Source organism: Podarcis tiliguerta, assembly GCF_965153285.1.
Source record: "Podarcis tiliguerta genome assembly, chromosome: Z".
Lineage (NCBI taxonomy): Eukaryota > Metazoa > Chordata > Lepidosauria > Squamata > Lacertidae > Podarcis > Podarcis tiliguerta.
Genome location: NC_139553.1, coordinates 48,030,699 through 48,046,410, shown reverse-complemented (window position 1 = coordinate 48,046,410; position 15,712 = coordinate 48,030,699). Strand labels below are relative to the sequence as shown.

Below are 15,712 nucleotides of genomic sequence, written 5' to 3'. Positions count from 1 at the left end.
CCTTGGCTTTACCTAATGCATTCTGCTTGCGCAAATTGTCAGTTGACTGTGGGGGGGAGTGTCTGAGGGGATGGGATCCTAATGAGCAGGACACAGAGTGTTTGAATCTTGCTTTAAAAAGGAATGGTGATGTCCTCAGATGATGAATTGCACACCGCATCATTTGCAAGCTCATTTGGTGTACCTTCTTAGGTGCATGGAAGACACACAGCGTATCAGCACAGGTAAAATACAGTCCACGCCCTCAGATTCACTTATTAGGTCTCCCTACCTTTCGAGCCTCAGAATCCCCGACACTCAGGTAGCCTGCTGGCAGATTGGCTGAAACAGGCAAGTGCTGCTCAGAGGTGATGATCCGGCCATCCTTCAGCAAAGGCAGCCAAGTAAACCCAACTGCAGAGACAGCAATGCACACAGCTGTGTAAGCATCCTTTTTAGCATGTAGGTAGAATCATGATCATGAACTTGCTTTGGGAATCACTTATATGTTACTGGAAACAAACCCATTTTTCCCCTTCTCTTAATTTGCTAAAATGGAATTGCATTTGCCCTTTCATCACCCATTCACTTAGCTTGGAGAGGGTCCTTTTTGAGCTCCTAGAGATCTCTGTTTGTTTTAACCACCCTCAACAACTGGGTGTCATCAGCAAACTTGGCTACCTCACTGTTCACCTCTAACTGGATCATTTATGAATGCTTGGAAAGTATCTGTCTGTGGGGGGGCTCCACTTTCTACATGAACTATTCACTCATTCCCCCTCTCAGCTTGCTGTTTCGTGATCGGTTCCTGATACACAGGACGACCTCTCCTCTTATCCCATGACTGCTATGCTTACACAGTCTTTGGTGAGATACTCTGTCAAAAAATGTCATCTTGTAAGGTGAGGGGAGGCAATAATAGGGTAACTAACACATTTTTGCTTGGCAAGACACAGCTATTTCTAAGAATCATTTCACATTTTACTTTTCCCAATGCCTAAAATACATGGCCCAGTTTTAAGCTAACCACCTGCACACTAGAAAGACAGGTGAGGAACAGGAGGGCAGGTATCCAGTCTTGTAGTATGTGAAACTGAAACAAAGAGACGGGCACTTGACAATGGGGGTGGTGGTCCATGGAATGGATAGGACAACTCCTTTCTGACACACCTCATGCTTCCTGGATCTACCAAACACAGACTGCTTGTGTGGGAGGTGGGGAGAACAAAGGCGTGGGTTCAGGTTGTGAGCCTACCTGTTGTCTCCACGGCATCCTGCTTTTTTGCTGTCCCCTTTGTGTTAATTTCGCAGCTGACATGATAGAAGGTGAAAAGCAGGTGATGCTTTTGATGGAGGTGGATTGGGAGTTCAATTTTAATCTAAAATGACACAATGAGAGTGATGCTGCATTCGTGAGTGCTGAGATGCAGTTTAAACTACTCTTTAAGAAACCAGAAAAAATGGGGGGAGGGGGAAGGACCAACATGGCATTGCATTCATCATCTCTCTTGTTAATCTGGAAATCCCTCCTAAACTGACTTCCCGCCCAAATTTCTTATCCTGCAAAGCCTTCAATGGTCTTCCCATCATTAGAAGTGTCATGCTGGACAAGGTCAAAGGACCGATCTTGTCCAGCATCCTGTTCTCACAGTGATGAACCAGGCTGCCATTGTTGTTGTTGTTAAAATCTGTTTACTGCCCTATACCTGCAAGGTCTCAGGGTAGTTACAACACAAACCCAAAATATAAAAGCACAAAATAAAGCAACCCAATAAACCCACCCTCCCCAAACACATTTTAAAAGGGCATTGGATATCAATCAGCCAAAGATCTGGTTAAAGAGGAACATTTTTGCCCATGCAATCATGATCATTGACTTCCTCCCCCCCCCCCCCACTTCCGTGGTTCTCTATATTTACCCACTATGGCTGCATATTGTGATTACTCTATAGGTTTTGTTCTCCTCCCTCCTCATCATATCTTTATATACTTTAAACTGCTGAATTTACTCCAACCCTGCTAACGTTTTAACCTGTTTAACAAGATTCTTCAGCTATATTCAGATATTGTTTAAAGTATCACAGCTTTCCTAAAACTCTAAAACCTGTAGCACAGATATCGAAGGCAAAGATGAGAGAAAGTCTCCTAACAGACATGAAGGAGAAACAGACAGATGCAGGGGAGAAGGGAGGAAAGAGACTTAAATAACAGGACAACAGTTTAATTCTTTTAACTCAAAAGCAGCATCCCAGAACCCTTGCTCCTTGCTCCCAAAGACGGATATGGATAAAATGACCGGACTTTGGTAATTTTTTTTAAAATAATATTTATTATAAGTTTAATAATTACAGAAGAAAGAAAGAAGAAAAAAGGTACAATAAAAAATAAAAATAGAAAAATAGAAAAAAATTAAAAAATTAAAAAATACATAAAACAACAGCTCCACCCCACTAGAAAAAAAAAGAACAGAAACATTTTAAAACCCTTCCATTTTTTCACAATTCTATCCTTCAATGACTTATTCCCTCGACTTCCTCCAACCTCCCTTTTTTGTATTCCAGTTAATAATTAAGTCAGCAAATTCTTTCCATCTTTCACTACTTCGTTTTAACCTTATCTTCCCATCAACATCTTAAAGATTATCTACACTTCAATCTAATAAGGAAAAAAAGGAAAAAAGACCCTTAAATCTTAAACCCTTAAATCTTAAAATCTTAAATCCTTATCATATTTCAACTAAAATCATATGAATTCATTCCACCATCTCCCAACATTCCTTAATTATACAATATTATACTAAATAATGTTTTAAAAATTTCCAATCTTCTTCCACCGTCTCCTCTCCCTGGTGTCGGATTTTGTCAGTCTTTTCTGTCAATTCAATATAGTTCATCAACCTGGTGTTCTTGTGTCCAAGGCTCTTAACTCTTCTCCCTGCCCTGCCTGCAAGTTTCTTTTAATGCCAAGGATTAAGTCCCAAAAGGCTTTCTTCTCAACAGCTCCTTTATCCCATCTCAGCATGTTTGCCCATGCTCCATATTCAAAGTTGTAATCCAAGAGATGTTCCAAGGCATACTCCACAGGCCCTTTGAGGTTAAAGAACTCCACTTTTCCAATCTTTCCCACAGTGCCTCCCTCCAACAGAAAATCTACCCATCTTGCCTTATTCAGTCCAAGCGGGGCACTGTCTCTCCAATTCTGGCTCTCAAACTCCATCACCTCAGCATTCAACTTATGTCCATCAATTTGATTCAATGGGGCCAGGGCCTCCACTTGAATTTCTTCTTGAGGAGCAGAAACAGTTTGTTCCATCTTCTTCTCCCAAACTTGCCATTTCAAAGTTGGTTCCTTCACATCCCGAACAGTTCCTGTCAAATTACTCACTTTTTGATCCAAGTCAGATACACTTTGTTCCAAGTCAGCAACACTTTGTCCGCAGGTGTCCAATTTCTTTATCGTCAAGTCCATCTTTTCCTGTAATTGCTCCAACCAAGCATTTATTTTGTCCAATATGTTTCCTAGAGCTTCTTGTTTTTCCATTCTTATCCCAAGACTTTTCAAGGTCGCTTATTTCTCAGCCTTTGTCTTTTCAGTAGAAAATTCCACCTCTCAGTTATAACAGTTGCAACAGTTTCAGAAGCTCCCTCTACAGGCAACAGTTTCAATTTTTTGTTATTCCAAATCAAGATCCAATAACAAAATTACTATTCAGCTTTTTTTCTTTTTAAGTACCACAAGAACAATGCAAAAAAGTATATATCTCTATTCAGCCGTCCAGATGTATTCCATTCCCCGTTATTAGTTTTTTTTCGATCGTAAAACTTTTTGACAGCCCGATCCCAAGCTCGAGACAGTGTTAAATTAACTCGTCTCCCTCACTCTCCTGCAGGTTTGAATCATTCACAAAAGATTCCCCCCTCTTCCCCTGCTTCCAAGGGGGTATTCAGTATCTTAAATGGTGAAAGTTTAGTACTTTACAAAGTACTTTTCCCAGGCTTTAGCTTGCGACGTCTTTGCTTTGATCTTTTTACAAAACGGAAGGCGGACTTCCTGTTTAGGCCTTCACGTTCAAATGCCAAATTCAAATATTTGGTAGTCCAATTTTCTGTTTACTTATGAATATTTACTTAGAGTCCAAATGTCCACAGGAGAAGTCGGTGCTTTCTGGCAACAGCAATGCGGCTTCACTCCTTGAAAGTAGCGGTTGATTCGATGTACCGCACCACTCACCCCACGTCGCTCCGGAGCCCCGAACCGGGTCTCCCCGTGAGTAGGGGAGGCGCAAAAGGTACCTGCCGAATCCCAAGTCTACGGGCTTCTTCCGCCCGTGGTTTCTAGCGGGTCTCCGCCTCGCCATGGAGGTCAGACCCTAGTTTCCAAGGAGCGGATTCCTCCGAGATGGAGGAAATCCGCCATTAACCAGAAGCGCCAACCCGGAAGTCCAAACTTTGGTAATTTTAACAAGGCCACTGTTTGGCACTCTCAAATGAATATTTTCAATTCTTCTCAGTTTTGCTCTACCTCGGCTCAGCACCCTGTGAAGGAAAGCTGTTAACACACTGGCTGTGGGACGGAAGCTCCCTGGCTCTGGCAGGGTCCTAGAGCCCTTCACTCCTTCCCAAAGCTGGACAGTGCCAGGGCTCCGGCGTCATCCCAGACCCCTTGCGCCCCCCTTTCATTTTCTCAGTTATGGATCTTCTCAATTTTATGTCACCTTGGGTAATGTCCGGGCAACTGCTATAACTTAGAGGCCTAAGTCATATAAATTCTTACTTATCTACAAAATATTGTTCAGAGTTTTATTATATACAGATGATTTTTAAATTAGCATGCTTTCTCTAAAACAAAACCTGTAGAAGTAATTGGTTGAATAGATATCAAAGGTCAGGGAATAAATAGACATGAGGGGGATGCAGTGTAGGCAACAGGGTTTTTTAATTTTTTAACTCAGAGATTAAAAAAATAAATCCCAGTATATTTTTTCCACCAGCTGCACTTCCAAGCAAGTTTCAGCTGGGGGCAGCAGCCGTTCAAAAGCCAGGGCTGGAGAGCAACTTGGGTTTTTGGAGGCAGTGCAGAAAGGACTTCCTGCTTTTGTGTTGCCAGGAGGGAGGGGAGTAAATAAATAAATGGAGAGCAGAGGAAACCCACTTTCCCACACGTGTGCAAACATGCAATTGCATAAGGTTTCTTCCTCTTCTTTGATGATCACTCTTAGTAAAATTGTCTTCCATGAACATGATCCACAGTAATAGGTGACTGTGGAGGCCAATTCTGGATCCACAAGAAGCAATGATTCTTCAACATCAGCTTCATTGGACTGGTCATGTTGTTCGGATGCCTGATTATTGTCTTCCAAAGTGACTACTATATTCTGAACTTGAACATGGAAAGCGTAATGCTGGTGGTCAACAAAAGAGGTTTAAAGACTTTCTCAAGGCAAATTGAAAAAATGTAGTATAAGCATTGTAGCCTTATTGGAGTTCACCGATTGGGTCTGCGTTGCTCTGGGACAGGAGGAAGGAAGTCAAATGACACCGAGTTGGTTCAAAGAAAGAGTTTATTCTGCTCTCCGGATAGCAGATCAAGTCCACAGCAAGTCCAAAGAAATGACAAGTTTCATGCAGTATATATATCCTCCAGGCACCTCTCCCCCTTCCCCAGGCACGTCAGCTTGTACACGCAGGTTGACATCACAGATGTTCCTGCTCCGGCACTCTTAACCATAAAATGGATTTCCTTCCTGCACTCCTGACCATAAAAGGATATTCCTGTTCTTACACTTATCTTGGAGGCAGAGGTCACCATTTCCGAGAACACACTCTGGCATTATTCCCAGACGTGGGTCTGCACATCTTTGTGGTCAGCACATAAGATAAGGCACACACGTATCATCCCTGCTGTACTGGAACTTGGCAAGGTCACTCATCACTCATTGCCGCCACGGACTGATAAGGGAGAGAGCTTTGTTCTTGTTATGGATTTGCTCAAGGCTCAAGTTTATGCATTTTAGCGACTTCCCGGTTGGCGCTTCTGGATAATGGTGGATTTCCTCCGTCTCGGAGGAATCCGCTCCCTGGAAACAAGGGTCTGACCGCCACGGCGAGGCGGAGACCCATGAAAAACCACGGGCGGAAGAAGACCGTGGGCTTGGGATTCGGCACGTACCTTTTGTGCCTCCCCTACTCGCGGGGAGACCCAGTTTCGGGGCTCCGGAGCGACGTGGGGTGAGTGGCGTGGTACATAGAATTGACCGCTACTTTCAGGGAGTGAAGCCGCACAGCTGTGCCAGAAAGCGCCGACTTTTCCTGCGGACATTTGGACTTTAAGTAAATTTTCGTAAGTAAATTGAATTGGATTACCAAATATTTGGATTTGGCACTTGAACGTGAAGGTCTAAACAGAAAGTCCACCTTCCATTTTGTAAAAAGATTAAAGCAAAGCCGCTGTAAGCTGAAGCCTACGAAAAGTACTCTGTAAAGTATTAATTTTCACCATTTAAGATATTGAACACCCCCTCGGAAGCAGGGGAAGAGGGGGGAATTCTTTTGTGGACGATTGAAACCTGCAGGACAGTAAAGAAGACTACCTAATTTACCACTGTCTCGAGCCTGGGATCGGGCGGTCAAAAGGCTTTATGATTTAAAAAAAAAAAATTACGGGGAATGAAGCACATCTTGAAGGAGGGTTGAACAGAGATATATATTTTTTCGTATTGATTTGGAAGGAAGAGGAACTGATTTGTAATCTTGTAACTGAATTCTGACCTGAAAATAACAAAAAATAGAAACTGTTGCCGATAGAGGAAGCTTCAGAAACTGTTGCAACTGTTACATTTCTGAGGCGGAAAATTCCATTACATGGAGGCTGTGAAATAAGTGGCCTTGAAGAACTTTAAGATAACACTGGAAAAACAAGAAGCTCCTGGGAACATGGCTGATAAAATAACTGCTCTGTTGGAACAAGTGATAAAGACAGTGGGCACTCTTGAAAAAAGTGTCTCTGGCATGGAACAAAATGTTTCTGCTTTGGAACAGAAAGTGAACAATTCAACAGGTGCTGCTCGGGATGTGGAACTAACTTCGAAAGGGCAAGTATTGGAGAAGAGGATGGGACAACCAAAACAACCTGTTTTGTCTTTGCAAGACGAAATTCATGTGGAAGCCTTAACATCAGTGTTTCAAATTGATGGACATAAATAGAAGTTCGAGGTTATGAACGTTGAAAGTCAGATCTGGAGAGGCAGTGCCCCACTTGGACTGAGTAAGGCAAGATGGATGTTTTTTTTGTTGGAGGGTGGCACTGCGGGAAAGCTTGGAAAAATGGATTTCCGTAACCTCAAAGAGACTGTGGAGTATGCCTTGGAATACCTTCTGGATTATAAATTTGAACATGGAGTTTGGGCAAGCATGTTGAAATTGAATAAAGGAGCCACTGAGAAAAAAGCCCTTTGGGATTTAATTTTAGGTTTTAAAAGAAACTTCCAGGCAGACCAGGGAGAAGAGTTAAGAGCCTCGGACATAAGAGCACCGGGTTGAGGGAATTAATGGAAATGACAGAAAAGACTAATAATTAGTAGAAAAGACTGATAAAATCCGAAACCAGGGGGAAGAGATGGTGGGGGAAAATTGGGAATTTTCTAAAACAGCATTTAGTATAAAATTGCATAATTAAGGAATGTTGGGAGATGGTGGAATGAATTTATTGGACTTTAGTGGAAATATGATAAGGATTTGTGACATTAGGATTTAAGGGTATAAGACTTAAGGGTTTTGTGATGGGATGAAGAGCTGCTTGTGCGTAAACTGCAAGTCCCTCAGAGTTTGAACAAGTTCTCAAACCTCTGCCTGTGACGGAGCCCCTCCAGCATGGCTGCGTCAATCGCTAGCAGAATCCGAAAGTGGCTGCTTTCGGAAACGTTTCCAACATAAAAGCTCCTTAACGGAAACACGTCTTCTGGACTCTCGGCGTGACAGTTTCCGGCGAGGAACGGGTGTCCCTATAGGAGGTCCTGAGACCTCCCCACTGTTTTCGCTGGAAGCGTCTCTGAGCCATTCCTCCGACTCTCCTTCCCTTGACGTTCCTGTTCGCCCCCTACTGGTTCCCTCTTCAGCTGTTACGTCTCTCTCCACCTCAGAGAGCCTTTGCACCTCCTGTCCTGCCGATGGCAGTTCCCTGACATCCACCTCCCCTCCAGGGCCCCCTTCACCCCCTCCCGTCTCCTCCCCTACGGGTTGGGAGGAGGTAAAACCCCGGAAAGAACCTTCCTCATCGTCTGAAGTTTCGAACACCTTTCTCCACTTGTTGTTGTTCCTAGTCTCTCGGTACTCCTCGTCATCTGAGTCCGTTCCTTCTTCCAACTCCGACTCTGCGAATCCTTCCAGTTCCTCTTCCTCGTCTGTGGTGCCGAAATACTCCCTCCTAAACCTTGCTACCGGCTGTGGTTTCCTCGGGAATCTTTGGTGGAACGTTTCTGTTAAAACCCCGTCATTGACCTCCTCTGCAGTCACCCAGGTGTTTTCTGACTCCGGTTCCCCTTCCCACGCCACCAAATACTCCACCTGATTGCCCTTCCACCTGGAATCGAGGATTTCCGCTACATGGTTACTGCTTTCCCTCTCTTCCAAGACTGGTCCCCTGGTGTACTCCCCTTCACCTCCCCCCTTGTACGGTGACAGTAACGACCTGTGGAACACTGGGTGCAATTTCATATGGCTGGGTAACCGGAGTTTGAAAGCCACTGGGTTGACCTGCTGAATGACCTCAAAGGGTCCCAATCTCTTGGGTCTTAATTTTTTACAACCCCCTTTGAACGGCAACCCTTGGGTAGACAGCCACACCTGATCCCCCACCCTTATTGTTTCACCTTCCCTTCTGTTCTTGTCTGCCTGCTTCTTATATTGTGCCTTGGCCCTTTCTAAGTTGAGCTGAAGCTGACGATGGATCGCTTCCATCTCTTCTACAAAATGTTCGGCCGCTGGGACGCTCCATCTCTCGCCTCCCTCCCCTGGGAATGCCCTGGGGTGACACCCGTAATTAGCCAAAAAGGGGCTCATCCCTGTGGACACATTCTCCGCATTGTTGTAGGCAAATTCTGCCAGCGCCAGCTTTTCGACCCAATCATTCTCTCTGTCATTGACATAACACCTCAGATATTGTTGGAGGATGCCATTTGCTCTTTCCGCCTGCCCGTTGGTTTCAGGGTGCCGGGCAGTCGAAAAATTGACTTCCACGTGCAGCAAGCTCATGAGCTTCCTCCAGAACCTGGAAGTAAATTGTTTGCCGCGGTCTGAGATCACCCTCAAGGGGGCGCCGTGCAGCCTGAAGATGTGTTCTACAAACAACTTCGCCGTTTCTTCCGCTGTGACTGCATGTGAACATGCTACAAAGTGGCACATCTTAGTTAACAGGTCCACTACTACCATGATGGCCGTTTTCCCCTTGGATTTGGGCAGATCCGTCATAAAATCTATTGATACCGCCTCCCAAGGCCGTTCTGGCGTGGGTAATGGTTCTAATAACCCTGCCGGCGCCCTTCTTTCCCCCTTGGCCCTCTGGCATTGGTCACACCCTCTTACATACTCCTTTACATCTTCCCTCACCTTGGGCCACCAAAATTCCCTGGTGACCATCCACATGGTCTTGTGTTGTCCAAAATGTCCCGCCGTGGGACTATCGTGCAACTGCTTGAGTACCCTCCCTCTCAATTCACCTTCTGGTATATACAGTGCCCCTTTGTAATACAATGCCCCGTTTCTTTCCTCAAAACCCTCCGGGCTCTCACCCTCTCCCCTGAGACCTCTGAGCTTATTTTGGGCATATTCGTCATTTTCCGTTTCCTCTACCAGTTCTCGTCTCCCCACCAGCGCCGCCCCACACACCCAGCGGTCCTCAGGAATGACATGTCTTTCTTCGATTGCCCCCTCCCCCTCCAAATACTCTGGTTTGCATGAGAGAGCGTCCGCCCTGACGTTCTCTGGGCCTGGTACATAACAAATCTCAAAGTGGAATTTGGAAAATTCCTGTGCCCATCTCACTTGTCGTTGGTTGAGTACTCGAGCTGTTCTCCAATACTCCAAATTCTTGTGGTCGGTGCACACTTGCACCTTGTGTTGTGCCCCAATCAATAAATGTCTCCACCTCCGGAACGCTTCGTGAATGGCGAGTAGTTCCCTGTCATACACCGTGTAGTTCCGCTCGGACTTATTCAGCTTCCTCGAGAAGAAGGCACACGGTCTCCACTCCGACGTATTCCTTCCCGGCTGAAGAAGTACCGCCCCTACCGCTCGGTCTGACGCGTCTGTTTCCACTCTCATGGGCTTCTGTAGGTCCACATGCAGAAGTTGTTCTTCCGAGGCGAAAGCCCTTTTCAGTTCTTCAAAAGCTCGCTCCGCCTCCGCCGTCCAAACAAATTTCTTCTTGCTACAGAGGCAGTCGGTGATGGGCGCCGTCAAGTGTGCAAAGTTCTTGATGAACTTCCGATAAAAGTTCCCAAACCCCAGGAATCTGCACATCCTTCTTGGTCTTCGGTGTCTTCCATTCCAGCACCGCCTGGACCTTGCCTGGATCCATGGCCAATCTTTTGTCTGATAAGCGGTACCCCAGGAATTCCACCTCCTTGGCATGAAACTGGCACTTCTCCAGTTTCACCCACAGCTGATTGGCTTGCAGCCGGCCCAACACTTCTCTCACATCCCTCACATGCTGCTCTTCATCTTCCGAATACACCAACACGTCATCTAAAAAGGCCACACAATTCTTGTAGAGCAAAGGTCCCAAGACGTGGTTGATAAAACTTTGAAAACATGCGGAGCCGGCTTGGAGACCGAAGGGCATTACGAGGTATTCAAATGCTCCCAAAGGGGTGAACATGGTGGTCTTCCATTCATCCCCCTTCCTTATGCGTATCAGATTGTACGCCCCCCGCAGGTCCAGTTTTGTAAAAATCTTCCCCTTCCTCACCCTGGTCAGAATGTCATCAATTCGGGGCATAGGAAAAGCCAGGGGTTCCGACACGGCATTTAGGGCCCTGAAGTCCACTACAAGTCTCGGCTTATCTGTGGTTTTTTTGTCCACAAAAAACACTGGGCTGCCCCCCACCGCTCGGGACTCTCTGATGAAACCTCGCTTCAGGTTTTTGTCAATGAACTCCCTCAGCTCCTGCATCTCCCTGTCTGACATGGCGTACAGCTTGCCCACTGGGAGTTGAGCCCCAGGGAGTAGGTTGATTTGACAGTCAAAGGGTCTATGCGGCGGCAGTTTGTCCGCTTCCCTTTCACTAAATACGTTGCTCAGATCTGCATATTGCGGAGGCACCTCCCCTTTATTCATTACCTCCATCCCAGCTAGGGTGAGCCTGGCTCCCCCTGGATCCTTCCCCTGCTTGCAGTGTTCTAGGCAATGCGCTGACCCAAAGGAGACCACCCTCTGATGCCAGCCCACTAGAGGATCGTGTAGTGCCGGCCAGCTCATCCCCAAAATGATGGGAGCTCCTCCCAAGGTGGCCACATTAAACGCTATCCTCTCGGTGTGCCTTGCCACCCTCATTATCATAGGGACTGTCTGTTGGTTCACTTCTCCTCCCAACAGCTCTCTGCCGTCAATTGTGGTCACCTGCAGGGGTTTACTTAAGGGGAGGGTTTGTATCTGGTGCTCAGCTGCGAACTCCTTACTCATGAAATTACAGGAGCTGCCTGAATCCAGAAGGGCCTTGATCTGTAGGGGGTGTCCGTTTGGCAGCTCTAGCAACACCTCTATCACTAGAGCAGGTCTGGGAGGTTCTGGTGAGGGCACTTTCACTGCTTTTGGGCCTGGCTGCTGTGCCCCGACGGTGGCAGCCAGGCGTTGGCTTTTACTTGCTCCTTGCTTTCCTCCTCCTCTCCCCCAACAGCTCCTGCCATGCCTTGCCATTCCTTTCTTCGTGGACAGACTCTGGCAAAGTGTCCTGGCTGTTGGCATAGATAACATTTCTTGGCGCTCTTTCCCTCCTTCTTCCGCCCTTCACCGAGGTTTGAAACTGCGCGCGCCCGCGCTGTTCCAACTTCCATCGGCTCTGCCGGCGGGAAAGGCTGCTCTGGAATGTCTGGAATGCGGAGCTCCCTCCAACGTTCTCCTTTCCCCTCCCGCTTCTCCAAAGCCCTCGCTTCCTGGCGCGCTCCTATGGCCAGTGCGGATTTAGTCAGCTGGTCCATAGACTCCGCTCTGGGGGCCCGGGAAAGTTCATCTTTTAAGGACGAAGAAAGCCCTTCTTCGAAAAGCATCTGGATGGGCTCCGACGATAAGTCCCACCCCAATCTATGAATCAACATAGTGAACTCAGTCCAGTACTCACGGACAGACCGGTTCCCCTGTTTGCAAGCCATTAACTGCCTTCGCACCCCTCCCTGCTCAATATCGCTGGAAAACATCAGGTCCATGGCACGAAAAAACTTCATCGTGTCCTTCAGGATCTCATTATTTGCTGCCATCAAGGGTCTAACCCAGTCCTTCGCCCCTGATTCGAGATGGCTAATTACAAAAGCCACTCGCGATTCCTCATCAGGGAAGTCATCAAATTGCAGATTGAGAGCGTATTGCATCTCTGTCCTAAAGGCATGATAGTTTCTGGGGTCCCCCCCAAATTTCTGCACCAATGCTGGCATCTTTCTGGTGAGCGGGGTGGTTTTCTCCTTCCCCCTTTCTGCATCCTGAGCCCTCCTCTCCTCCAGCCTCGCCGTTTGCAAGGCAAGCTGGATCTCCAACGTCCTGTACCTTTCCTCCAGGCTTGGACCTCCTCCAGCTGCTCCTGCTCCTCCGGTTCCTGCTGGTTCGCTCATGATGCCTCTCCCTGGCACAAGCTAGCTTTCGGTGACTTTCGGATTGCTGTGATGGGATGAAGAGCTGCTTGTGCGTAAACTGCAAGTCCCTCAGAGTTTGAACAAGTTCTCAAACCTCTGCCTGTGACGGAGCCCCTCCAGCATGGCTGCGTCAATCGCTAGCAGAATCCGAAAGTGGCTGCTTTCGGAAACGTTTCCAACATAAAAGCTCCTTAACGGAAACACGTCTTCTGGACTCTCGGCGTGACAGTTTCCGGCGAGGAACGGGTGTCCCTATAGGAGGTCCTGAGACCTCCCCACTGTTTTCGCTGGAAGCGTCTCTGAGCCATTCCTCCGACTCTCCTTCCCTTGACGTTCCTGTTCGCCCCCTACTGGTTCCCTCTTCAGCTGTTACGTCTCTCTCCACCTCAGAGAGCCTTTGCACCTCCTGTCCTGCCGATGGCAGTTCCCTGACAGGTTTTTTCTTTTCTCTCTTTATTAGATTGGAGTATAGATAATTTTCTAGATGGTTGATGGGAGGATAAGGTTCAAATGGATTAAGATAAATAAGTGAGTAAACAGTGAAAGATGGAAAGAATTTGCTGATCTAATTAATAATTGGAATACAAAAAGGGAGGTGGGAGGAGGTCGAGGAAATAAGGTACAGAACGATGGAATTTTGAAAAATGGAAGTGTTTTCTTTTTTAAATGTCTTTGTTTTTTGCTTTTTTCTTGTTGGTGGGGTGGTGGGGAGGTTTTCTATGTATTTTTTTATTCTTGTTTTTTTTCTTTTTTTCTTCTATTCCATTGTATTTTGTCTTTTTTAATTTTTTGTATTTGTGAAAAATGAAATAAATATATTTTTAAAAAAGTTTATGCATTTTAGCTAAGGAAAAATAGGGATTTTGGTGCAGTTTAAAACTACCTGCACAGTCAGTTTTTGGGTTTTGGGAAACCCATTCCTTCAGCATACCTTTACCTGGTGTGGGGAAGGCAGTGCTAAGGCTCTGACAGCCTCACATAGCGCGCCCTCACAAAGCCAGGAGGAGGAAAGGGCTCTAGGACTCTGGGCACAAGGGTTTATGTAGGATGCTCATTGCAGTTGGTCCATCTCCATGTCTTTTGAAACAGCAGAACCTCATATATGATAGAATACATGGCCTGTAGGACATGTTTTTCTTCTAAGGTACATTCCTCCTGAGGTACCTAATGTTGTTCCCAATCCATTTTTCCTATTCTCATTGTAATAGTGCAATGCTATTTCACATATACAAAAATCTGAAGTGCTGCAAAACTGAGATGATCCACATGGGGGCACCAAACACTGAACTAGCACCTGGTGCCATTTTGTGAAAGATTACAAACTGTGTCCATTTTGTGTGGCTTTTGGAGGGCGGGCTCTGGAATGATGCCAGTGCCCAGGCCCCGCCTTCCTTAAGCTGGAAGTCTAGCAAGCTTGTCCAGCTTTGGGAAGGCGGGAAGGGCTCTAGGACCCTGCCAGAGCCAGGGAGCTTCCTTCCCACAGCCAAAGTGGTGTTGCGCAGTTTTCCTACTCAGGGCACTGGGCACTGCAGCGGCAAAAAATTGAGAAGGTCCATGAATGAGAAGATTCATTTGGTGGACGCAAACCAAAGTCTGTCCATTTTGTCTGCCATCCTAAAGCCAGGTTAACCTTATGTCATTGCATCTTTGTGCAGGTGTCTGTATTTATGTTTGGGGGGGGATAAATAAATGGAGACTTTGTTTCCTTTGCTCTCCATTTATTTATTTACACACACTCCTCCATGGGCGAAGGGAAGCCTCCCCCTCTAAATCAAGTAAATAAATACAAATACTTAACTAACTGACCAATTGCATCGCAGATAACTCGGTTGCCCTTCCAACATAAAACTTGACCACTATAAAATAATTCCTGGCTACACCCATGTCCTCCTCTGCATCACATGCCAAGCCGACTATGCTGGGACTTGCTTGAAAGAACAGCTACTGGAAAAATGAAGTGGGGTTATTTGCTTCTGAGTTAAATAATAATAATAATTAAAAATTTGCCCTGCTGTTTAAGCCTCTTTCCTCCCTTCTCCCCTTCTGTCTGCCTGTGTCCTGTTATTAAGGGAGCCATCTCTCACCTTACCTTTGGCATCTATGCTACTAATTACTTCTGCAGGCTGAATTCTAGAGAAAGCATGCTAATTTTAAAATTATCTGTATATAAAATAACAGCGTAATAATACGTTCAATATATATAATAATGTATATGTTTTCAACCCCTAAGCCGTAATAGTTGCAGACATTATTCCATTCGCCTCTACATTGTTCCATCCTTATTTCAGACATGGTGTTATATCAGTATATCGCAATGTTTAGCTGGAAACATATCACGATGTCGGAAGCCAGACATCGCCCAGCCCTAGTTGCAGCTTGATGAGTTTTGGACCTTTGTTCATGTAGGATGCTCATCTCCATGCCTGTTCAATTAGAAGAACCTCATTATATAATACATGGTCAGAAGGGCCTGCATTTCTTGTAGGGTGTATTCCTCCTGAGGTACTTAACACTGTTCCCAGTCCATTATTGCAGTTCTCATGGTTATATAGGCAATGCCATTTCACACATCCAAAAATCTGAGGTGTTGCAAAACTAAGAAGGTCCACCTGAGGGCACCAAACATTGCACTAGTACCTGGCGCCATGTTGTGAAATATTACAAATGCCCTACATTTTGTGTGGCTTTTGGAGGGCGGGCTCTAGGATGCTACCAGAGCCCTGGCACCAGAGTCTAGTTTTCCTCCGCAGGGCATCGAGCAAATCCACAATTGAGATTTGTTTAGGATTCCCAAATATTAATCTTGTTAAGATTACAAAGACAAAAGTGCTTCCCCATTTCTCCATTTTTTGGGTGGTTGAAGAGCTCTGGGAGCAGCTGGAGCTGTGGCACACCTG

The 15,712-nt window shown here is 46.0% G+C and overlaps 1 protein-coding gene across 4 annotated transcripts in view; it reads right to left on the bottom strand.

Moving 5' to 3' along the window:
* The window catches only part of DOCK11 (dedicator of cytokinesis 11), a 164,630-nt gene that overhangs the window by 61,549 nt on the left and 87,369 nt on the right, over positions 1–15,712 (bottom strand). For all 4 annotated transcript variants that reach the window (XM_083422552.1, XM_083422553.1, XM_083422554.1 and 1 more), the window contains exons 20-21: positions 1,235–1,358; positions 272–393 (exon numbers count right to left, since the gene is read on the bottom strand). In XM_083422552.1, coding sequence (XP_083278678.1) covers positions 272–393; positions 1,235–1,358 — 246 coding nt within the window. The remainder of the gene's footprint in view (positions 1–271; positions 394–1,234; positions 1,359–15,712) is intronic.